Raw genomic sequence first — 24,008 nt, forward strand, 5'->3', positions numbered from 1 at the left:
ACCGCCGTGCGCACTGGACCGCACTCCCTCTCGGGCCGTGTCGGTGCCCGGGCTCGGGAACGTAAGAAATCTCCCGCGCCGCTCCTGCTCCCACAGGACAGCCCGAGAGCCGTCTGACTGCAGCCCGGAGGGGCGGGCGCATTTTGGGAATCTGGCAGGAAATGTTTCCATCAGTTACAGATGTGCTCCCTTTAGAAACAGGGTGTAAGGACCTCGCGTGGGTCGCTCTGCGGACATGGGGAGAGCGAGTGTAGGATCCTCGGGGCCGGGACGTTCCCTTCGGCGCCTGGTGGGGCTACGCGGAGGGAAGGATGTTGGACGCCCGTCCTCTCCGCCTCGCCTTCCCTCCGCGTCTCCGCCGACGCCCGTCCCGTCCCGTCAGCTCGTGGTTTTCTGCTCACGCCTGTTCCCTGGCCCAGTTGAACCTACAGAGGCTAGTGACAAGTCCTTAGGTCGTATTTTTCTTTTGTCTTTTTTTTTCTCCTGTAGTTCTAGGTAAATCCATTAGGCTGCTTATTTGCCTTGTTTTTATGAATGAGTGCAAGTCGCTATCCAGCTTTTGTTCCTGTCTCATTGTTCATGTTTTAAATTGGGTGGGGTGGACCCCATAACCCTCCCACCCCCTGTCTGAATTGTGAAATACACAATAAGCTGTAGTTCAGCTCATTCGCGCGGCTGTCTCTCCTCTCCCGGGGACTGAATGACAGCCTTCCTTTTCCCATGTCTCACCCCTGGTGGCTGCTTCCCCTGTGTCTCCCTAGTGGACACAATTTCGGGATTGTCTGGCCGCCACCGAGCCTTTGCTGTCAGTAGCTGATGGGTGTAGAGAACTGAAAAACACGTGAAAGGAAAAGAATATAAGTAAAGAGGGTTCACACTGGGCAGGTCACGCAGAAATGCCTGTGGTATCCACTGTTGTTTTAGCATCGATAATGGGAGTATTCATTGAATGCACGTTTTAAGTGCTTGACATGTTATCTCACTGAATCCTCCAAACAGTCTTTTAAATTTGGTTGGTGATACTATCATCTCCATTTTATAAATGAAGAAACTGAGGCCCGGGGAGGTTAGGTAAGGTCAGGTCGCACAGCTGTAAGTGGTAGAGCCAAAATTCAACTCAGCCGGTTGTACAGTAAGTTAATAGTGCTGACTTGATTGTAAAATGTCAATTCCTAGTACATTGTTACTCGGTTTTTAAAAAATACTAACTCCAAAGAGTCTTATTAGACCAATAAATTAGATTGATTTCTAATTTAAAACTATTGTATCCGTGCTGCCAAAACATGTTTTTCCACTTACATAAAAATCTTACATTTGAAAACTGTTAATTTATTTTATTTGGAAGATTATTCACATTGTTTTTATTTTAAAGTTGAACATGTAAAGCAAAGTGGCAAAACTTGGTCATGAAGAATCCAACCGTAGTTACATTAAGATGTTTAAAAGCTACTAGTATTAATGTAAGTGTAATTGTTGCTATTTTAAAAATACCAGAGTTCTTTTTCTTACATACTTGAATATAATCACTGAAAATATATATATATTTCAGAGACAGAGCAGAATGGGCTGATATAGAGCCAGTGCCACAGAACGATGGCCCCAATCCAGTGGTCCAGATCATTTATAGTGAAAAATGTAAGTTTATTTTTATTAGGAAAAGGTCTGTAAGTCAAACTTAGTAGCAGAGTTGAAATTCACAACTATATGGCTAGGTAAATGATAGATTTTTGTCTGACAAAGATCTAAATGACTATGATAAGCTAATTTTGTGTTTTTTATAATTTATTTACATGACTAAGTGTTTTATTTTGTCCAAAGAGTGGACATATTCTAAGTATAAGTAATGAATGTTGTTACATTATTTCTTGTGTTTTTTTGTTATCCTCACCCAAAGATATTTTTTCAATTGATTTTTAGAGCATGTGGAAGGAAGTGAAGAGAAAGGGGGGGGGAGAGGAGAGAGAGAGAGAGAGAGAAATATCAATGTGAGAGAGATACATCAATTGATTGCCTCCTTCACAGGCCCCCACTTGGGTGGGGGATCAAACCTGCAACTCAGGTATGTGCCCTTGACCGGGAATCGAACCCGCCACCCTTGGGTGCACTGGCCGATGCTCTATCCGGCCAAGGCAGAATGTTATATTATAAGACATAATAGCTACTTTGTGATTGTATTTTTCATGTACAGTTGTTAATCTACAACATAAATGAGTTACTGTTTTATTTAGAATAAACTTTGGTTGCTGAAACATGAGCATTTTGAAATATATTTTAGCAATGAGTGTTAGGCTCAGTTGGAATACATTTACTGATACTAAAATGAATGGGTTATTTTCTTTGACACAATATCATTCTTTCATAGTGAATGTGAAAATGCTTTGTACATTGAAGGTCATGCAAATGTTAATTGTTAGTTGTTCTAGGGAAGTGAAATGAATAAAATGGAATGCTAGTTCTGTAGTTTTATGTATGTACATATATATATATATTTCTTTCAGTTAAGGCTTTGTTATCCAAGATCATTCCTCTGTTACAAAAGGCACTAATTGTTTCTTATTTATTTATTATGAAGTAATACCAAGATATGTTTGAAAAGAAGAATAATGGTGTAAGGGTTTGCCTTACAAAATATGAAAATGTATTACTAAAAATATGTGGAACTGGAACAGAAATAGATTAATAAGGAATCTAAAAATACATCATCAGTATAAATGAGAATTTAATATTTGCTAAAAAGGATATCTCATACCTGTATGAAAAAGATAGATTAATCAAATGTTTTTGTAACAGTTTGCTATGCATTTGGATATAAGCAAAATTATATCCCTATCTCATAGCTTACATGAAAATAAATTTCAGATGAATTAAAGTTCCAGAACAAAATTACAAACATACTAGGAGCAAATATTAGAGAGTAATCTTTCATTCGTGGAGTGAAGAAGGTATTAGTGAGCAAGTTATAAGACAGAATTGATTAAAGAAAAGATCAGAAGATAAAACTGTATAAAAAATAAAAAACTTTCACATGGTAAGATGTTATATGTGAAGATATAATACTAGAGGAAATAGAGAATATCTACAAAGAGATGTTAACCAAACTAGTGATCAGAGAAATGAAAAACCACAATTTTTTCATATTCATAAGGTACCTATAACAAAGATGTTGGAGAAAACTGATATAATCATATATGTCTCTTATTAAAAATAATAAGATGTTTTCTGCAAGATAAAAAAGTAAATCAACATTTTAAATTCTTACATATATTATGATTACAAACCACAAAGGAAAATATAATGAAATATGAATTATCGATCAAAAATTGATATATAAATATATCAAAATTTAAAATGTGTATAAGAACCCTAACCGGTTTGGCTCAGTGAATAGAGCGTCAGCCTGCAGACTGAAGGATCCCAGGTTCGATTCCGGTCAAGGGCATATACCTTGGTTGTGGGCACATCCCTAGTAGGGGGTGTGCAGGAGGCAGCTGATCGATGTTTCTCTCTCATCGATGTTTCTAACTCTATCACTCTCCATTCCTCTCTGTAAAAAAATCAAGGTCAAGGGCATATACCTTGGTTGTGGGCACATCCCTAGTAGGGGGTGTGCAGGAGGCAGCTGATCGATGTTTCTCTCTCATCGATGTTTCTAACTCTATCACTCTCCATTCCTCTCTGTAAAAGATTCAATAAAATATATATATTATAAATAAAATGTGTATAAGAAGACATGAATAAATAAATTGAAAGGCAAACAGCATTGTGGGAGAAGATACACCATATAAAACAGAGGATTGATAATTTAATAAATAAAATGTGTATAAGAAGACATGAATAAATTGAAAGGCAGACAGCATTGTGGAAGAAGATACACCATATAAAACAGAGGATTGATAATTTAGAACTTTGTAAGAAATTCCTACAAAAGGTTAAGGAAACAAACATTAAAAAATGGGCCAAGGGGGACCCTAGTGGGTTTGGTTCAGTGGTTAGGGCATCAGCCCAAAGAACTAGGAGACTTGGGTTCGATCCCTGGTCAAAGGCACGTACCTCGGTTGCAGGTTCACTTCCCAACCCCGGTCTGGGTGATGTCTCTCTCTTTCTCCCCTCTTACTTCCTCCCTTTCACTCTCTGTAAAAATTAATGGAAAAAATATTCTCAGGTGAGGATTTAAAAAAATGGACAAAGGGTATAAACTGATAGTTCACAGAAGAGAAAATTTCCTTGTCCATTAAGTAGAGGGGAAAAATTTATTGTCATTAAGAATGAGAGAGGTGCAAATTAAAATGGGGATGCTATTTCTACCCATGAATTGAATAGCAAAGATTAAACCTGTGATATCAGGTATTAGGACATATAAACAGATACATGTATTTCTGATGGTAGTTTTCATATTTTAGCCATTTTAGAAAGCAGTGTGGTATACCTAGTAAAACTGGAAAATGCCCATATCTTACAACCTTGAAGTGCTGCTTCTATAATACATTCTGGATTTGCTCTGGCATATGGCATCAGAAGACATACTAGGAGGTTATGAATGACTATCCAGATTTTATTACTACCTGGTTCCCATTCTAACTTCATTTTACTGTCACCGTGAACAAATTATTTAAATTTAACCTCTGTACCTCTATTCCCTCCTCTATATCCATGTTTTGGAGAATCCTATATAATAAAAGGCTAATATGCAAATCGCAGAATGACTGGTTGTTATGATGCACACTGCCACCAGGGGGCAGACACTCAACGCAGGAGCTGCCTCCTGGTGGTCAGGGTGCTCCCACAGGGGAGCACCGCTCAGCTGGAAGCCAGGCTCACAGCTGGCGAACTCAGTGGTGGTGGCGGGAGCCTCTCCCGCCTCTGCAGCAGTCGGACATCCCCTGAGGGCTCCCAGACTGTGAGAGGGCACAGGCCAGGTTGAGGGGCCCCCCCCCCCTCCGCTGCCAAGTGCACAAATTTCATGCACCGGGCCTCTAGTGGGTAAATAAAGTGTATTATTGTCATACAGTTTACTACTATATAACTATTAAGAGGATCTAGATCTGTTACAACATGGACAGATCTCAAAAACAATGTTCAGTGAAAAAAAACCACAAGTTTTAGAAACTTTGTGCTTGTGATACTAAAGTATTTTCAGGGTGGTATTCACACAATCATTTGACTTCTTTTGCTTATTGTTCTAAGTAATGCAGTAAAATACCTTTCTTTGTAAGATATAACAACATTTTATACTATAATGGTAGTTTTGAACAAGAAAGATAGTCCTAATGCAGTTTTGTACTATTTACAGTTAGAGATGTTTATGATTATTTCCGGGCCGTTCTGCAGCGTGATGAAAGAAGTGAGCGAGCTTTTACATTAACCAGAGATGCTATAGAGTTAAATGCAGCCAATTATACAGTGTGGTAGGTAATACATTATTAATATTTTCTGTTTAAATGTCTCATGTTTTAGTTTAGATGGCTTTTCTTCTTCTTAACTGAACTTTAACTTTTGTCAAAATAATAATTCATATATGAATTTAGAAGTCAGAGACTGAATGAAAAATAGCAACCTCTGCCCCATTCCTTCTCACTACCAATGTCCCACTCCTCAGAGGTAGCAACTCGAGCTGTTTTTTTCTTGAATTAAACTGTATATTCTAAATAATATGCTTAATTTTGTTTTCATTTATCTTTTCCTTCTGTGGAAGATACAGAATTCACTGTCCACTACACTTGTTTTATTTATAAGTAGCATTTTTGTGGTGGTTTTAAAAGTAGAATATGTGATAATGTTTGTAATGGAATTAATTTATTATATAAATAATTATCTAAATGAACTATTATATAAATAATTATCTAAATGAACAAGGTTACCATACAGGGAAAGAGATGTCTTTGATTCTTGTGTACTAGTAATACAACACAGGTAACCCCAGATTATTACCTAAAAATAATCATTAGTTGGTTGTCTTTTCTTGTATGTCACATTTTTTGCCTTTTGCTATTTTTACTTCAAAATGCTTAACTCTTATGGAGATTCTTCAGTAAATTAAAAGTAGAGCTGCCATATCATCCAGCAATTCTACTTTTGGGCATTTATCTGAAGAAAGCAAAAACACTAATTTGAAAAGATACATGCACATCTATGTTCCTTGCAGCATTACTAGTAACAGCCGAGAAATGGAAGCACCTAGATGTCCATCAATAGATGAATGGATAAAGATGTAGTGTACCGTATATACAGCAATGGGCAAAAGTAGACTTACAGTTGTGAGTATGCGAAAGTTTATTCTTGTATTATTGTATTATTTGTATTACAAATGTAAATCTACTTTTGCCACACCCTGTATGCATAGTGGAATATTATGCAGCAATAAAAAAGAATGAAATCTTGCCATTTGTGGCAACATGGATGGACATAGAGGGTATTATGCTAAGTGAAGTAAGTCAGACAGAGAAAGACAAATGCCATATGATTTTATGTATATGTGGAATCAAAAAGAAAACAAAATAATGAATAAATAAAACAGAAACAGACTCGTAGTTGTAGAGCACAAACTGATAGTTGCCCAAAGAGAGGGGTTGGGAGGATGAGAAGAAAAAAATTACTTTTAAATGCTTGATTCTCCCAATGACCAGATATATGTAGGAGTTTAGACCAAAAAAAAAAAAAAAAAAGTCTTATTCTGTTGTCTTGTAGCTTTATTTGATACTGTGAGGAGGCGATTTATGTGGAGTATGAGACTTTGAATGCTTGATGTTTGTTATAGGCATTTCCGGAGAGTTCTCTTAAAGTCGCTTCAAAAGGATCTCCATGAGGAAATGAGCTACATCACTGCAATAATTGAAGAACAGCCCAAAAACTATCAAGTTTGGTAAGATGAAAATAGGAGGGAGACATGTTACTATGCTGATAGTACCTGCCAATGGGTGATGCAAATATAGGGAATTGTTTGTTGCTTTATAATTTTAGTACTTTGCATTGGAGCTAATGTTACCTGCCTCACAGGGTTGTTAGGAGGATTAAATGAGACAATTTTTTTAGTGTTTAAAGTAGTGCCTAACCCGTGGTTAACACTAAAATGTTTGCTATTATTATTATTTAAAATAGCTAGCGTGTAATAGTGCTGGAGTCAGAAAAGAATTTGAGTTAAAAAATCTGAAATATTTTCTTTGTGTTAAAAAATGCCTTTTTGGTATTTGATCTTGTATTTTTTTAATTTAAAATATTTATACTGATGTTGGAGATACAAAGATGAACCAGATACAATCTAAAAGGAAAAGCAAATAATAAAACCAGTTATTTTACAGTGTAGTGTGAAAAACATAATGATAGTTTTTCACAGAGTATATTTGTTCTAAAAATTAAACCCCTACGTTTACACAAGAGTATAGATTAGTATTTGTGAGGGGAGCAGAATACAATGGGAAAAGAGAGGTAAATAATGGAGCAGCGGACAAAGAACGAGTTTGAACAGTACCCAGGATACAGTGAGTACTCCATGAATGAAAGCTGTTGTGGAGAAGGAGGAGGTAGTGCAGGTCATGTTGGTGAAGGAAGAGGAGGTGGTGTTGGTGGTGGTGATGGTGGTGATGGTAGTGAGCTGGAGGAGATGGTTGTGAAGCTAGTGAAGTAGCAGAAGCAACTGTCTCCACTTTCTATGCCACTCACTGCCTGCTCAAAATGCAGGAGTTACACCATTTTTTTTTTCAATATAATGATCGACACATGCCTATCTTTATGCCTGAGATTTAAGGTTGATTTCTGAGAGGAACAACCTCTGGGACAAAAAATATTCTGGGGAGACGCATGAAAGAGCACAATGCACTCAGGGAGTTGTATAACTCCATGTGATTAGAGTAAATGGGATAAGATCATAAAGACCCTTATGAACATTAGTAAGGAGTGTGGACTTGATCCTAGGCATTGGAGAGCTATTGCCAAATTTTAATTAAGGAAGTAATGCGGTTGGTTTTGTGTCTTGGAAGTTTTACCCTGACTATAGGGTGGAGCTTAGATGGAATAGGTTCTCAGCCCTGGTAGGCCGTTGCACTGGTATAGGCTAAGAGAGGGTGTGGAGCGGGTTTAGGGGAGAGAAAGATATATTCGAGAGAGGGTTTGCAGACAGAAGCAACAGGTTTGAAGTTTAATTTATTGGAGGAGTGATGAACAATGATGTCAATATATATATTTGGCTTGACCACTGGGTGAATGGTGGTGCCAACCACCGGGGAATTTGTAAGACAAAGCAGCACATTTCTGGGGAAGAGAGATGGATCCAGTATTGGACAAATGGGATTTGATGTGCCTATGGAAAAACCTATGTATTGTGGTCCAGCACATGGTTGAAAAATGCTCATCTGGAGTTGAGGTCATAGCTATGGATGAGGATGCTCAGGGAGAATTAGAGGAGAAGGCTGAGGATAGAACACCAGTGAACATCATTTAAGAAGCATTCCAGGATGACTGAGCAAGGAAACCAAAAGTTAGTGTCATCACAGAAACCAAGAGAAGAGAGAGTTTTAAGAAGAAAGGAGTGGATGACGGTTTCAAAACTGCTGACAGGTCAAGGAAAGTAAGGACTAAAAGATGACCAACGGGTTTGTTAATTAGGTGGGTATGAGTTAGTGATCTTGGCATGAGAGTCCTCCCACCTGGGTGGGGTGGTGACTGGATGGGCAGGAGGGAAGTGGTAGGAAGAGAAAAGAAGGCACATAGTGGGGCGAATCATAAATGGGAGATGAGGGTTGGCTGTTGAGAAAAGAAGGGATAGCAAGTTGCTAGTCAGGTATAGTTTTTTTTTGTTTTGTTTTCTCAACATGGAAAACTCCTCTTTTGACAGATTTGTCACTTATCATAGCTACAATTCTGCCCACAAACTAGTGAAATGAGCATTTATTTGCTTGTATGGTGACACTTTGGACTTAAGGAAAACTGGCAGTCTATTTATAACCAGAGGAGCTTCAAACTTGATAAAATATATATCCTATAGTCTTATGCCATTGGTCTTTGATAGAATTTTGTGGTTGTTAAAAGACTTTAAACCTCCTTTAAGCTGTAAACTATTTGATTTCATTTTATACAAAAATCACAAATCACTGTTTTATGTTTTTCAACTTAGTATTCTGAAATTTTTTCTCTTAGTGTTTCTTTTTTGTTACCTTTTCTCTCCAGCAGAGCCTTGAGAATTAGAGATGATTTCTCTTTCTTCAGTGTCCCTTCACATCACCTAGCACAGCACATGCAACTGTTACTTTAGTTCCAGAATAAATTCATACAAAACTTCTCTCCCTTTTTCACCGGCTTTAGGCATCATAGGCGAGTATTAGTGGAGTGGCTAAAAGATCCATCTCAGGAGCTTGAGTTTATTGCTGATATTCTTAATCAGGATGCAAAGAATTATCATGCCTGGCAGCATCGACAGTGGGTTATTCAGGTATTGTCTTTCTTATCACAATGTTTTCCAATTTTTTATTTTTTAACTGAATTGAATAATTAAAATTATTAAATTGTAAGTATACTTCTGAACTGAAACATACATGTAGTTTATGTATATACATATAAACACAATATGTATATCATTATTATTAAGTTAGTTATCTGACACTTTTCATGTTGGTTAACCTTTATAATTTCTTGATATATTCATGAGTAGCTTTATATTAAAGAAGAATAATAGTAACGATATTTAGGTTGAATATACATCACATCTTATATTTGCCAACAAATTGAATAGAAAAAGTAGTTCTAATTTTTTAATACAACTTCGTTTTTTTTGTGTGTGGTTTTTTTTTTTAATATATTTTATTGATTTTTTACAGAGAGGAAGGGAGAGAGATAGAGAGTTAGAAATATCGATCAGCTGCCTCCTGCACATCTCCTACTGGGGATGTGCCCGCAACCCAGGTACATGCCCTTGACCGGAATCGAACCTGGGACCTTTCGGTCCGCAGGCCGACGCTCTATCCACTGAGCCAAACCGGTTTCGGCACAACTTCGTTATTTTAATTAACAAGAGCATCATACACACTAAGGTTTTTGCATATATAAACTTAGGAATATGATTTTACAGTAACTATTATATATTTTATTGCCGCCCAATTGTTAACATTTTATGCTAAATCTTGAATAGAAGAGAATAGTTAGGAGTCCCACTCTGGGCATTTAATTTATTCTATCAAACAATTCTAGCATTGTTTTCTGTGAAATTTTCCCCAGTAATTACTACTTTCTGCGCTATTCATTATACCAAGATTATGTCATTAAATTATTTTTTATTTGAAATTTTAAACTTTTCTAAATTTGAATAAAGGGATACATTTTTTAAGGTATTCAGTATTTTTTTTATGAATTTCTACCTTTTTTTCGATTAAAACATAAGAAATATAATTCCACAAGCTTTTTCATAGTTAACGTCTCTGACTGTTTTAGCATTTATAAGTTTTGATCATTCTACTTTTTTTCCAAATTCTCTGTATGGGTTCTCTTCTCCATAATTTTTTTGTTTGTTTCATATTATAATTTTTTATTTCTTGATTTTAAAGAGAGAGAGGAGGTGGGGAGAGAAACATCCATTTGTTGTTCCACTTATTTATACATTTCATCGGTTGGTTCTTATGTGCAAGACTGGAAACGAACCCACAACCTTGGCGTATCAGCATGACACTCTAACCAACTGAGCTACTTGGCAAGGGCCTTTCTCCTTAATTTAAAAAATTAAAACAACTTTGCCCTGGCCGGGTGGCTCAGTTGGTTGGAGTGTTGTTCTGTACACCAAAACAGGTTGGATTCCTGGCAGGGCACATACGTAGGTTATAGGTTCCATCCCCAGTCAGGGCGTGTATCAGAGGCAACTAATCAATGTTTCTCTCTCTCTCTCTCTCCCTCTCCTCCCCCCCCTCTCTCTCCCCCCTTCCTCTCTCTCTAAAAAGCAATAAAAACATATCCTTAGGTGAGGACTTTAAAAAATATATTAAAAAACAGCTTTATAATGTGAAAACTTTGTCTAAACCTAATTGTGGGTCTTTCTCTACATCTATTTTAATGTAATTTTGTCATATGTGTGCATTTTGAATATTTTGTTTTATTTAATGTATTAATATCAGATTAATCACATCAAATTAATATGTTGTAGTTAACCATTTTCTTACTAAGTTTGGTGCGGTTTATTTTCCTCTAAAATTTCACCATAAACAATGCATAAGATTTTAGTTAAATATACTTCTTTTGCTTTTGATTTAGTCCTTTAGAATAATTCTGGGCTCAAATAGCATAAACGTGCATCATGTTACCTGGATTGTTCTCAAGAAGATGGTACTGAATTACAGGCTGCTTTGGCTGCTCTCTCTTCCTGATATTTTCATCCCTCATAACCAATCCCTTGTCTTTGATTACTTTTCTTTCCCACTGCATTTGCTTGACCTGCAACTGTCATTCTCCTCCAACTGTGTGCTGAGTCCCACATCTTCAGTTAGACCTACTTATCTTTGCTGAAATTTGATTAATTTTTATTGTTTATAAATAATGGGACATTTCTAATTGAATGTTTTATTATTTATTTTCTTTTAGGAATTTAAACTTTGGGATAATGAGCTGCAGTATGTAGACCAACTTCTTAAAGAGGATGTGAGAAATAACTCTGTCTGGAACCAAAGATACTTCGTAATTTCTAACACCACTGGCTACAATGATCGGGCTGTATTGGAAAGAGAAGTCCAGTTAGTAATCTCCTTCACTTGTTCACTCAGTAAAAGAATATTTGTGTGCCTACCATATGTCAGGTATTGGGGAGACAGCAAAGATCAGGACTGTCCCACTTTTACCCTCATGGAACTAATAGGACAGAATACTTAGATGAAATTGATAATGATAAATTTACAAGTATATAGTATACCTCTGCTTTGTAATGTCTTAACTTTCTTGAAATACTGTTGTTACTGTAGATTGAGAAGAAATCAGATTTCATAGTGTCTAGGAAGCTTTGTTTAAAACTATCGTATTAAATTCTTTTGTATGTTAGATAATAGTCCCCTGATGCCATGTTATTCTAGTGCAGGGTTTTTTGTTGTTTGTTTTTTTTTAAATGTATTTTTTATTGATTTTTTAGAGAGAGGAAAGGAGAGGGATAGAGAGTTGGAAACATCGATCAGCTGCCTCCTGCACACTCCCCACTGGGGATGTGCCCGCAACCAAGGTACATGCCCTTGACCGGAATCGAACCTGGAACCCTTGAGTCCGCAGGCTGATCCCCTATCCCAGCCGTGGGCAAACTACGGCCCGGGGGCCGGATCCGGCCCGTTTGAAATGAATATAACTAAAAAAAAAAAAAGACCATACCCTTTTATGTAATGATGTTTACTTTGAATTTATATTAGTTCACACAAACACTCCATCCATGCTTTTGTTCCGGCCCTCCGGTCCAGTTTAAGAACCCATTGTGGCCCTCGAGTCAAAAAGTTTGCCCACCCCTGCTCTATCCACTGAGCCAAACCGGTTAGGGCTCTAGTGCAGGGTTTTGAGCCAGATAAATCTTTGCTGTAGGGGCTGTCCTGTGCATTGTAGTATGTGGAGCATACCTGGCCTGTATACCCTATACTACAGTCCTCGACTTATGATGGCTCAATTTATGATTTTTTAACTTTAAGATGTTGTGAAAGGGGTGGGGGTTGAGGGTGGGCTAGAAGTGATCAGTAGAGGAAAAAGAGGAACATATGTAGTACTCTCAACAATAAAGATTTTTTTAAATAAAAGATGTTGTAAGCAGTACAATTCAGTAGAAACCAGCTAGACTAAGCTATGGTGTTCTGTATGTTGGGTATATTAAATGCATTTTTGAGTTAAAATATTTTCAATTATAATGGGTTTATCGGGACATAACCCTGTCATAAGTCGAGGGGCGTCTGTAGATCAGTAGTAACCCTCCCTCCCCAGTTGTGACAAACAGAAATGTCCCCCGACATTGCCAGATGTCCCCTCGGGAGCACAGTTGTCTGCAGTTGAAAATTACTAGTCTAGCAAGCATAAGGCTGTTATAAGAGCCAGAAATTTCTGAATTGGCATGAATATGTCTGTATATCCATAAACAATAGGCACCTCTTTTCTGACTTTTGTCTATTTTGTCTCAGTAGTCTGATTTAAATTTAAACATGTTTGTTTTTATAGTCTCATGAGACCATAATCATAATTTTAATTGTGAAAGTTAATTAACAGCTTCTGTTTTTTTTTCCTTTTATAGTTGGTATTCCGTTGTGAGGATTAGGAAAAGGATGCTCTGAAGGAAAGCAAAGCATCATCCTTCAGAAAGTTCGATAGCTTCCTTGCCAAAGTTATTCTACCTTGAAATAATCCAATTAATAATTAGGGAGTTTCAAAATAGTATATGTTTCTTATTTACTGTAGCCTACTACATTAGGTTAGACATAATAAGATATTTAAAAAATTGAATATAAAGAGTTTGGAAAATGCAGACTTCTCTCATAGCCTTTAAAGGAAGATCACTAGCTTTCTAGTACCAAATAGAAATAAAAATAATCAGCCAAGAATCTAAGAGTTTTCCATTCTTAAAGTTTATTATACCCTATAGATAGGTAAAAGAAATATTTAAGATGCTAAGAGTAGCAGTAGTTTTCTATAATTTAGTTAATTAAATTTAACTCTAAGAATACAGGTGTAGCTGATTATTTTCTGTAGTTTTTCCCTTTTATAAAAGCAGTGCAGTTTACTTGTGGGGAATTATACTGAATTGTATAAAATTAAACATCAGAATCTCTTATTCTCCTTCCCATATCCCATTCTTGAAAAATTGTGGGGTGTTTCCCCCTCCCCATTAATTTGAGAGAGAGTAAGGGGGAGAGAGAAAAACATCAGTTTATTGTTCCACTTATCCATGCATTCATTGGTCGATTCTTGTATGTGCCCTGATGGGGGATCAAACCACAACCTTGGCATATTGAACAACACTCTAACCAACTGAGCTACCTGGCCAGGGCCCATATCCCATTCTAGAGGGAGCTACAAGTAGTGAATCCTTCCAAGCCTTATAAATACATTACAAACATGCACAGCAACCTGGGCAATCATATTATACACATTGCCTTTTTTCCCCCCCACTAAATACATCATGGTAATATTTCTATTTGAGTACATAACCTACTAGCACTATTGATAATAGTTACTATTTATCAAGCATTTACTAAGATTATATAGTTCTCCTTTTTCAACAATTAAGGATTTGACAGCCATAAGTAGATCTTAGACTTTTCCCCCAAGATTGCTTTACAAGTAAAAGGTAAATCTTGTTTTAGCTGACATTTTCCTTCAGAGGGAAAGCCTAAATTAAAGGAAATCTCCTTTAATTTCTTTTCTGTTGTGAATTGAGCCTTCATATTGAGTGTCCTTCTCCAGAATTGGATACAAATATTCAATAGGGAAGAACTATGTCAAAAAGAATTGACAGTTGGAGACTGGAGAGACTTAAATATGACCTAGAGAGGTACCGAAGTCCACTCAGAGAGAAATGAAAGCACATATCTAAGCTATGCTACCGTCTTACTAAAACTGTTTCTAATGATTGCACTGCTCTTAAAATTATACACATATTGTGCTCTTTTTCTTATAGGTACACTCTGGAAATGATCAAGCTAGTACCACATAATGAAAGTGCATGGAACTACTTGAAAGGGTAAGAGGATGTTTTTTGCTTGTTTTATATAAAATACAACCTGTTAATATGATGCATTATGAACTATGTTCCATAATCAGATTCCAAAATGATACTAAAAATTTTTCTGTTTTTCTCTGAGAGCAGAAGTGTATTATGACAACACCCAAGAACAGTGTCCTCTACCCTTCCCTCCACCTCCCAAGCACATATACCAGCCCAGTTTTTAGAGTAGTCCATGAGTGAACAATAATAAATTATAACTGAAGTTATGAATCCTATAGTCTTTATGTCAAAGAATGGAATACAGCTTGCTATAGCAACAAAATCTAACCTATTCCGGTGCTCTTCTCTCTGAGACAAGTCGTTATATAGACTCAGGCAGTGGAAAAAAAAAGATTGGAATACACACCCTCAGTGTATGTGCAGCTCAGGAACACAGCAAAGCAAGGCCAACTATTTACAATCAGACTGCACAAATGCAGGCAGCCTCTCTGATTCACTTCTAGAGATCTCCTGTTCAAGTCTCACTTGTTAAACTGACAAGGTTTCCCTTGCCTGGCCACTGACACACCCAGGCTCCCTGTCGCACTTAGAGGTCTCCAAGAGCCAAAGTACGTGGCCCGGTCACATTGGGAGGTGTGTGCAGGGTAGGGGCCTGTGATATCTGGAGAGCTGAAAGGATAAGTTAAAACTCTCCTGTGTTTTCCTTCACTTTTTAATTTTAAGAAGATTTGTTTTCTGCTTTAATTTTGTGTGAATTTCATTTAGTTTCAACTTCATTCAAAATGTCTCCTTTTCTTGCTTATGTCACAGGGGCTATTGATCTTTCTACTATTTTTGCTCTTCTCAAAAATTAGAATAATTTCTTTTTTTAGGATTTTGCAGGATCGTGGTCTTTCCAAATATCCCAATCTATTAAATCAATTGCTTGATTTGCAACCAAGTCATAGTTCCCCCTACCTAATTGCCTTTCTTGTGGACATCTATGAAGATATGCTAGAAAACCAATGTGACAACAAGGAGGACATTCTTAATAAAGCATTAGAGGTAAGCTCGTGGAACTCATCACTTCCTTTTTGCTATCTCAGAATTGGGTCTTTCCAGTGCCACTAATATTCATGTCCCTTTCAGCAGTTACTGAGAATTCAATGCAGGACTATTTCTGTTGTTTAGAGCAATACCCACGTCACTAGTGAACATAGTACGCAACTCTGGTGGTGTATCTCATTTGAACATGACTGAGTTAAACTGTATTAGCTCAAAAGCATCTGCCCTAAAGATTTAATTACACATTTTCTTTAATGAATTGTTTGTTTTTCATTTTTAGTTATGTGAAATCCTAGCTAAAGAAAAGGACACTATAAGAAAGGAGTATTGGAGATATATTGGAAGATCTCTTCAAAGCAAACACAGCACAGAAAGTGACCCACCAACAAATGTACAGCAATAACACCATCTAGAAGAACTTGATAGACTGCTTTTATTTTTTTAAGAGACTCTAATGCAGGAGTTTAAAACTACCCTGTGCCTGTGGTGTAAAACATGCATTGCACAGATACTGCTTTTTAACAAGAACTAAGTACGATGTTCCTTGGGTGCTGCTGCCATGCAGACTAGCTCTAAGTAATTCGATTATTTTATAGCAAAGTAATTGGGGGGAGGGAGAAGGGAAAAAGTCCCATATAGGAACTTTTGTAGTCTTATCAACATTTACTTTAACCCCTTAGCATCAACTCCTCCCTGAATGGTATATGCATCAGGATTTGCAGCATAAATGATTACAGATAACTTATATGTAATGGATATGAGGTAGCTTGAATTTTGGTTTAGGAAGCAAGGAATGCAATTGTTACTCAGAGCTGCTATGCCACACTCACAATATCTTGCTATTACTGTAACCAACTAATGCCAAAAGAATGGTTTTGTAATAAAATTATAGATGTATTCTAAAACAACGCCATAGTAGTTTGACTTTTTTCTTTTCTTTTTTTAACTTTATTTTTATTGTTGACACTATTACAGATGTCCCCATTTTGTCCCCCATCACCCATCTCCACCCAGCCCCCGCCCCCTTCCCTCTGGCCATCACCACACTGTTTGTGTCTATGGGTTAGACATATACATTCTTTAGCTAATCCTTTCACCTTCTTTCATCCAATCCCCCTCCCCTGACAGCGGTCAGAATGTTCCATGTATCCATGCCTCTGTTTCTGTTTTGTTCATCAGTTTATTTTGTTCATTAGATTCCACATATAAGTGAGATCATACGGTATTTTTCTTTCTCTGACTGGCTTATTTCACTTAGCATAATAATCTCTAGGTCCATCCATGCTGTTACAAAAGGTAAGAGTTCCTTTTTTTACGGCCGCGTAGTATTCCAATGTGTAAGTGTACCACAGTTTTTTTTTTAATCCACTCATCTACTGATGTGCACTTGGGCTCTTTCCAGATCTTGGCTATTGTAAATAATGCTGCTATGAACATAGGGGTGTATATATTCTTTCAACCCAGTGTTTTGAGATTTTTAGGATATATTCCCAGAAATAGTTTCATTCTTTAAAATGGCATTTAACTAGCCCTAACCGGTTTGGCTCAGTGGATAAAGCGTCAGCCTGCGGACTCAAGGGTCCCAGGTTCGATTCCGGTCAAGGGCATGTACCTTGGTTGTGGGCACATCCCCAGTAGGGAGTGTGCAGGAGGCAGCTGATCGATGTTTCTCTCTCATCGATGTTTCTAACTCTCTATCCCTCTCCCTTCCTCTCTGTAAAAAAATCAATAAAATATATATTTTTTAAAAATAGCATTTAACTATATATAAGGAACATTTTCCCAGCTTAGAAAAGCAATTGAGGGAGAAAATCTATATATATAAAAGCGTAATATGGAAATCTACCTGACAGTGAAATGACCGTTTGCTATGATGCACACTGACCACCAGAGGACAGACGCTCAACGCAGGAGCTGCCCCCAGCCCTCCCCCCAGCCCCCCATCGGGGCCTGCTGGCCAACCTCTTGGTTCCATCCCCTGGCCAGCAGGCTCCATTCACCTGATGGGGAACGGGGAACCAGGGGGTGGGTGGCGGCGGATGTGGGTGGTGCCAGGCCAAGGTGGGTGCGAGCGAGCAGGGCCCCAATTGCTCCGCTGGTTGCCCCACACACAGGGCGACCAGCGGCAGGGTGTGGGGCTGGTGAGCAGGCGGAAATAGCCAACTTCTCGGTTCTTCCCCCTGGCCGCCCGATGGGGAATGGGGAACCAGGGGTGGGTGGCCGTGGACGCTGGTGGCTGCCGGCAGCCAGGGAATATGGGCCCTGATCGCAGGCCAGGCCTAGGGACCCTACTCATGCGCCAGTCCTCTACTATTGACATAAAACCGTAGAAACCAGAAAAATGGTTATACTTTAGCAACTGTTATTAAAGTTTGAATTGGTCAGTTCTTGACTACATGTAACAAAATTGACTAAAGCTAGTTTAAATCCAAAGGTTTTATTAAGGTATATAGGTAGCTCACAGAATAACTGCCTGATCTTCCCAGAAATATATCGCAAAGCCACACTACAGAACTGGACCATCAAGGTTTTTTTTGCCTGTGCCTGGGATCAGGAACCTGCTGAATGATCCTGTCCACCTCTGCCACATTTCATGTGAGCACATCTGCTTCCCTTCCCATGTAATGCAGCTCCAAAGTAAAGGCTCACTTTAGTGCATCTAGGATGTTATTTAGGAAAGAACTTAAATGACATCAAAAACTCTTAACTGAAAAGGAATCTGGGAAATGTAGTTCATAGCTTTCCAGCATATGCAAGTCAGGAAGACACACTAGGAAGACGTTGGAGTGGTAAGCTAGTTCTCTACCTGCACATATTTACACCTTTATCAATAAAGAATTTTCAATGTTCAAGGCAGTAAACTACAACTAAGGAAATTGTAAAGAGTAGAAAAATTATCTCTTCTCAAGAATTCAGAAAGACAATATTTTAATACTTTCTGGAGAAAACATATTTATGGCATTTTATTTTTAACTAGAGGCCCGATGCATAAAATTCATGCAAGAGTAGGCCTTCCGTCCCCCTGCTGCTGGCACCGGCTTCCCTCTGGCAACCAGGACCCAGGCTTTCCTCGCAGCCCTGGCTTCGTCTGAAGGTCGTCTGGAAGGACATCTGGACTAATTAGCATATCATGCTTTTATTATAGATATTTTCCATGTTAGTTTTTGTTGTTTTTAGAATCCATAATCTCTGATTTTTATTAAAATTTTCATAAAGTATCATCCTATGTAGATAATTTCATAAGTTTCATCAGATACAAAAACTATGAGAAGTTTTCATAAGATAACATTTACTCTCAGAAACTATCAAATTAATGTCCCCAAATTGATTGGACTCAAAGCTCATAGAGACTGTTTAATAAAAAGCCTAACAGCAGTTTACCAGTTTACATTGAGAACTGTAACAGAAGCAGACCAAACAGTTACATCAGCCTAACCCAGTGGTTCTCAACCTTCCTAATGCCGCGACCCTTTAATACAGTTCCTCATGTTGTGGTGACCCTCAACCATAAAATTATTTTCGTTGCTACTTCATAACTGTAATTTTGCTACTATTATGAATCGTAATGTAAATATCTGATATGCAGGATGTATTTTCATTGTTACAAATTGAACATAAAGCATAGTGATTAATCACAAAAACAATATGTAATTATATATGTGTTTTCCGATGGTCTTAGGCGACCCCTGTGAAAGGGTTGTTCGACCCCCAAAGGGGTCGTGACCCACAGGTTGAGAACCGCTGGCCTAACCACTTCACATTTTCTGTCTGAAGTTTAACAAGGTGACAATTTATCAAAAAGATACTTTGTGAGCATGGAGTCAGGCAAGTAGCCTCCATGATTTAAATGTATAATGATTTTAGGCGTTGATACTCCTAATGAGGTCCATCTCCTAATGGGCAATTTTCAACAAATGTGGCCTCTTTTCATGGGATGCCATTTTTACTTGAAAGATAACTGAAAACTGGTTATTCATACTTTGGATGGCTGGCATACATTTTTCTCAAAAAGTAATGAAGTGAGTTTGTTGTTACTTCAAAGAAAAACAACTGAGAGTTTTGCCAGTGAGAAAATTTGAGCTTTCAAGTGAAAATAATCTACCACAGTGAGCTTGACAGCTTCTTATACCTATAGACCTTTCTAATGAAATCAAAGTGATATTATTAATGATTGCCATTTTTAAATACTGTATAGTTAATTATGTCAACAATTGGGAGACCTACATAACCCAACAAACCAATATATTCCAAATGAGCCACCAATAATGTTATCATGAACAAACTTAGATTGAAACTCCATCAGACAATTTTACACTTTTTGCATTCAAGCACCAAACATTTTTTAAAGAACTCAAGATAGTCTTTTATATGTACCCAGATACTTTCCATTTCTGCTACTCTTCTTTCATTCCTGATGTCCCGAGTTTCTTTCCAGTGTCATTTTTCTTTTATCTGAAGAAATTTCTTCCAGCAGTTCTTTTGAAGTATGTCCACTGGTTGCAAATTTTCTTAGTTTTTTCTTCACCTGAGAAGGGCTTTATTTCACCATTCCTGAAGGATATTTTCACGGGACATAGAATTCTGGGTTAACAGTTCTTTTCTTGAAAAATCTTTTGTCACTTCCTCCAGCCTTCAGTGGTTTCCAATGAAAAGTCTACTGTCATTGGAATGTTCACTGATTGGTTAGGCATCATTTTTCTCTGGCTGCTTTCAAACTTTTAATTTGTCTTCAGTTTTCAACTTGATTTTGATGTGTCTGGGCATGGGTATCTTTGGATTTATCCTGTTTGCTTAGCTTCTTGAATCTGTAGAGATGTTTTCATCAAACTTGGGACATTTTCAGCCATTATTTGATCAAATATATATATTTACTTTCTCCTGTGGGACTCCGATGACAGAATGTTAGACTTTTTATTCTTGTCCCAAAGGGGATGGAGGTTTTGTTCTTTTTAAAAAACATTTTTTATTGATTGATTTTAGAGAGAGAGAGGAGAGAGAAAGAAACAAACATCAATTTGTTCCACTTACTTATGAATTCATTGGTTGCTTGTTGCTTCTTGTATGTGCCCTGACCAGGGATTGAACACATAACCTTGGTGTATCAGGACAATGTTCTAACCAACTGAGCTACTAGGCCAGGGCTTGTTCACCCTCCCGCCCTCCCCCCATTACCACCTCTGTATCTTTTTCTCTCTGTTAGACAGATTGGCTCATTTCTATTATCTGTCTTCAAGTTCTCTGACTCTGTCCTTTGTTACCTCTATTCTGCTATTGGATCTATCAAGTGAGTTTTTGGTTTTTATATTTTTCAGTTTTAAAATGTTTGATTCTTCTTAATATCTGATGTTTCTTTACTGATACTTTCTATGTTAATTTTTGTTTTGAGCACGTTTAACTTCTATTTTAATTGTTTTGAGCATTTTTTATAATAACTTTTAATATCCTCGTCAGATAATCCCAACATCTGGGTCCTCTTGTCATTGATGACTGTCTTTTCCTATGCAAGTTGAGATTTGGGGGATACTCATATGCCTAGTAATTTGGGGTTGTATCCTGGGAATTTAGAATATGAGATTCTGAGTCTTGTTTAAATCTTATGGAGAATATCAATATTTTTATTTTAACAAGTGTTTGCCATATCTAGGTGTAGGCTGCAAGTTCCAAACCCCCTCCTGTGCTATGTTCCAAGTCAGTACAGTTGTCAGCTTCTTGTAGTGCTTTTTGGATTTGTCTCATGTGCATCACCCACTAGTTAGTCTGGGCCTGAGCAGAAGTCTATCCGTCAGCACTGTTCCAAAAGCCAGTGGTATGCCCATTAGCATCAGATAATGATGGTCAGGGGTGAGCCCAAGAGTTCATCAACAACTTTATGGTGTTGCTTTCCTGGTCCCCTCCCTTTCCACTTTCTTCCCAGTACTTTCCAGTTGCCTGGGCTTCCTTATATTAGTCCTCTGGCCAGAAACCTCCCACTTCAGGTGAGGAACTGCCTACTTCCACAATTGTGCCACAGCAACAGGAAAACAGAAAAAAATCGAAGAAAAAAAAAAAAAAGCAATGGACTTTGTCCCTGCCCTCTTGGAATTACAACTGCACTGACTAGAAAGGAAGCGCTCTCTCTCTCTCTCTCTCTCTCTCTCTCTCTCTCTTTCTCTCTCTCTCTCTCTCTCTCTCTCTCTCTCTCTCTCTCTCTCTCGGCTTCTACTTTTCTATATCCAGTCACTTTTGCCCCTACCATTGCTCCTGCCACAGGTTTTTTTGGGGGAGTTGGGGTGCAAGGGAATTAAATAAAGAAAAGGGAGGAAAAAAATAATTTTCTCCCACTCTGATTTTTAGGAATTCCCATTTCTGCTTTATGAGCCAGAACCAGAGGCTTTCTCCAGGGTGTCTTTCTGCCCCCCAGTGCTCACTTCCAGGTTTGGGGCTGTGTTGAGTTCAGGCCAGAGGAAGCCAGCAGAGAAACAATGACGTCATGACCAGTCAGTGGTGCTTCCGAGCCTGGTGTCCTTTGATCTGGTGACGTTCTTTCCAGAGACGCCTGGCAACTGTGCAGAGTTACTGTCAGGTTTTCTAGTTGTATTCAGAAGGAGAGAAACGTTTGTATGGGTTTACTCCATCTTAACAGGAATCAGCCCTTCTTGTCCCTTTTGAACTCTCTCCCTTACTAGCTTTCACAGATTCTCTGTTCTTTTAAGAGCTTCCTCTAGTCCTGAAATTATAGTTTCCAAGAACTCAGATGTGGCTCTTTTCTCTGTGTGTTCTCTCCAAGTGTCACAGAGTCCTTTGCGGGAGATAATTCTTGTATATGGGGAATCTTTACTACTGCCCACTCACCTGCTGCATACTAATTTGGACTACCCCTCCATTTCAGACTTAAGATGTCTTCTCCCTACTCGATCTGCTCTGTTCTTCCACCTGAAACCCACTTAAAACCTTTGTTCAGTCAGTTCTTTTTTTTTTTTAAGTTTTTAATATATTTTATTGTTGTTGTTTTTTTACAGAGAGGAAGGGAGAGGGATAGAGAGTTAGAAACATCAATGAGAGAGAAACATCGATCAGCTGCCTCCTGCACAGTCCCAACTGGGGATGTGCCCGCAGCCAAGGTAAAGGGACTCTTCAGTCTGCAGGCCTATGCTCTATCCACTGAGCAAACCAGTGAGGGCTGTTCAGTCAGTTCTGCTAGAACGTGATGCTGTGTTCCTACATCACATCGCCATGCAAAATCACAAAAACCAGGGGGCTTATGGTAAAAATGGGGTTAGAGATACAACGCTCAAAAATGTAATCAGTTAAAAAAAAAAAAGAAAATGGCAGTACAGCTTTACGCTTTATGGCTGTTTACCTTGGAAAACACCTGAAGCTTGCTGTGGAGGTGGGCATTGGAAGGGTTGCAGCTTGTGAGTTATTGTGAAGTATTGGAGAATTAGCCGAAATCGATTGGAAAGTTGCAACACCAGGTGTGGATGCATGTGGCTCAAACACACAGGATGAATTGAAGACACTGTCAGAGGTAAGGGGTGTGCACGTATGTGAGATCATTCCTGTGCAGTGAGCTCAGCTGGTGCAATTTTCTGCATTCACCTGGTGTTTCTCCAGGATGAAATCATACACACAAATGGGAAATTACACAATACTCAAATGATTTCCCAATGCATCAAACATGCTGAGATATATATATATTTACATGTATTATAGCAGAACTGACTGCACTTAACTTTATTCATTTCTTTCCTTAATTTCCTGTCTTGTCAGTTACATCCTGACTACTTTTCTGTTCATAGTTCTCAAGTTCAAAGTTTCTCATATCCCACCCATTTTCTTTTTAAAAAATATTATTTAATAGGCTTGTTTCCCATCCCAGGGCACCTCCTTTGGGGCGTTTGAATGCGGGAAGGTCAGCTTTTCTGCTCCGACTTTCCCTTCCAACCCGTGGTTCTCAACCTGCAGGGCCTCAGCATCGCCCAGAGGCCTGGCTACGCACAGACTACGCCCTGTAGGTCTGGGATGGCGCCGAGAATGTTGGCGTCTAATGGTTTCCCTGGAGATGGGAAGCATCAGCACTGGGTCTGAGGGCCACCCTTCGTAAACCGCTGACCGGGACTCTCTCTGCCGTACCCAGCACCAGGTTGCGCGTCTGGTCTAAGACAGTGATAGGCCAACACATCCGTCCTCAGAGGTTTATGGAGAAGAAGCTAGAGGAGGAGACTGACCACACTGCGCACTGGGTCTGGAAGCATCGGGCCTCCAGGTGTCCGGCGGGCGGTGGACACCAGGGGGCGCCAGGGGGCAGCCTCGCGATCGTCCTGCCGGCCGTTTC

At 38.5% G+C, this 24,008-nt stretch overlaps 1 protein-coding gene across 1 annotated transcript; it reads left to right on the forward strand.

Annotated features, from left to right (window-relative positions):
- The first annotated feature begins 235 nt into the window (after nucleotides 1-235).
- Nucleotides 236-16,602, forward strand: FNTA (farnesyltransferase, CAAX box, alpha). Its single transcript, XM_014536953.1, has 10 exons — nucleotides 236-455; nucleotides 1,454-1,460; nucleotides 1,550-1,635; nucleotides 5,291-5,405; nucleotides 6,755-6,859; nucleotides 9,295-9,421; nucleotides 11,554-11,702; nucleotides 14,603-14,665; nucleotides 15,523-15,694; nucleotides 15,975-16,602. Exons 1-10 carry the CDS (start codon nucleotides 236-238, stop codon nucleotides 16,095-16,097), a joined length of 1,167 nt encoding a protein of 388 aa, XP_014392439.1. The 3' UTR covers nucleotides 16,098-16,602.
- Nucleotides 16,603-24,008: the final 7,406 nt, after the last annotated feature.

The sequence above is a fragment of the Myotis brandtii genome, unplaced genomic scaffold, assembly GCF_000412655.1.
Source record: "Myotis brandtii unplaced genomic scaffold, ASM41265v1 scaffold103, whole genome shotgun sequence".
Lineage (NCBI taxonomy): Eukaryota > Metazoa > Chordata > Mammalia > Chiroptera > Vespertilionidae > Myotis > Myotis brandtii.

Bases quoted from the DNA above. Each gene is read 5' to 3' on its own strand.
- FNTA (XM_014536953.1), top strand. From the start codon at position 236: ATGGGGAGAGCGAGTGTAGGATCCTCGGGGCCGGGACGTTCCCTTCGG. The intron at 9,422-11,553 runs GTATTGTCTTTC...ATTTTCTTTTAG, and splicing joins ATCGACAGTGGGTTATTCAG to GAATTTAAACTTTGGGATAA. The intron at 11,703-14,602 runs GTTAGTAATCTC...TTTTTCTTATAG, and splicing joins GTATTGGAAAGAGAAGTCCA to GTACACTCTGGAAATGATCA.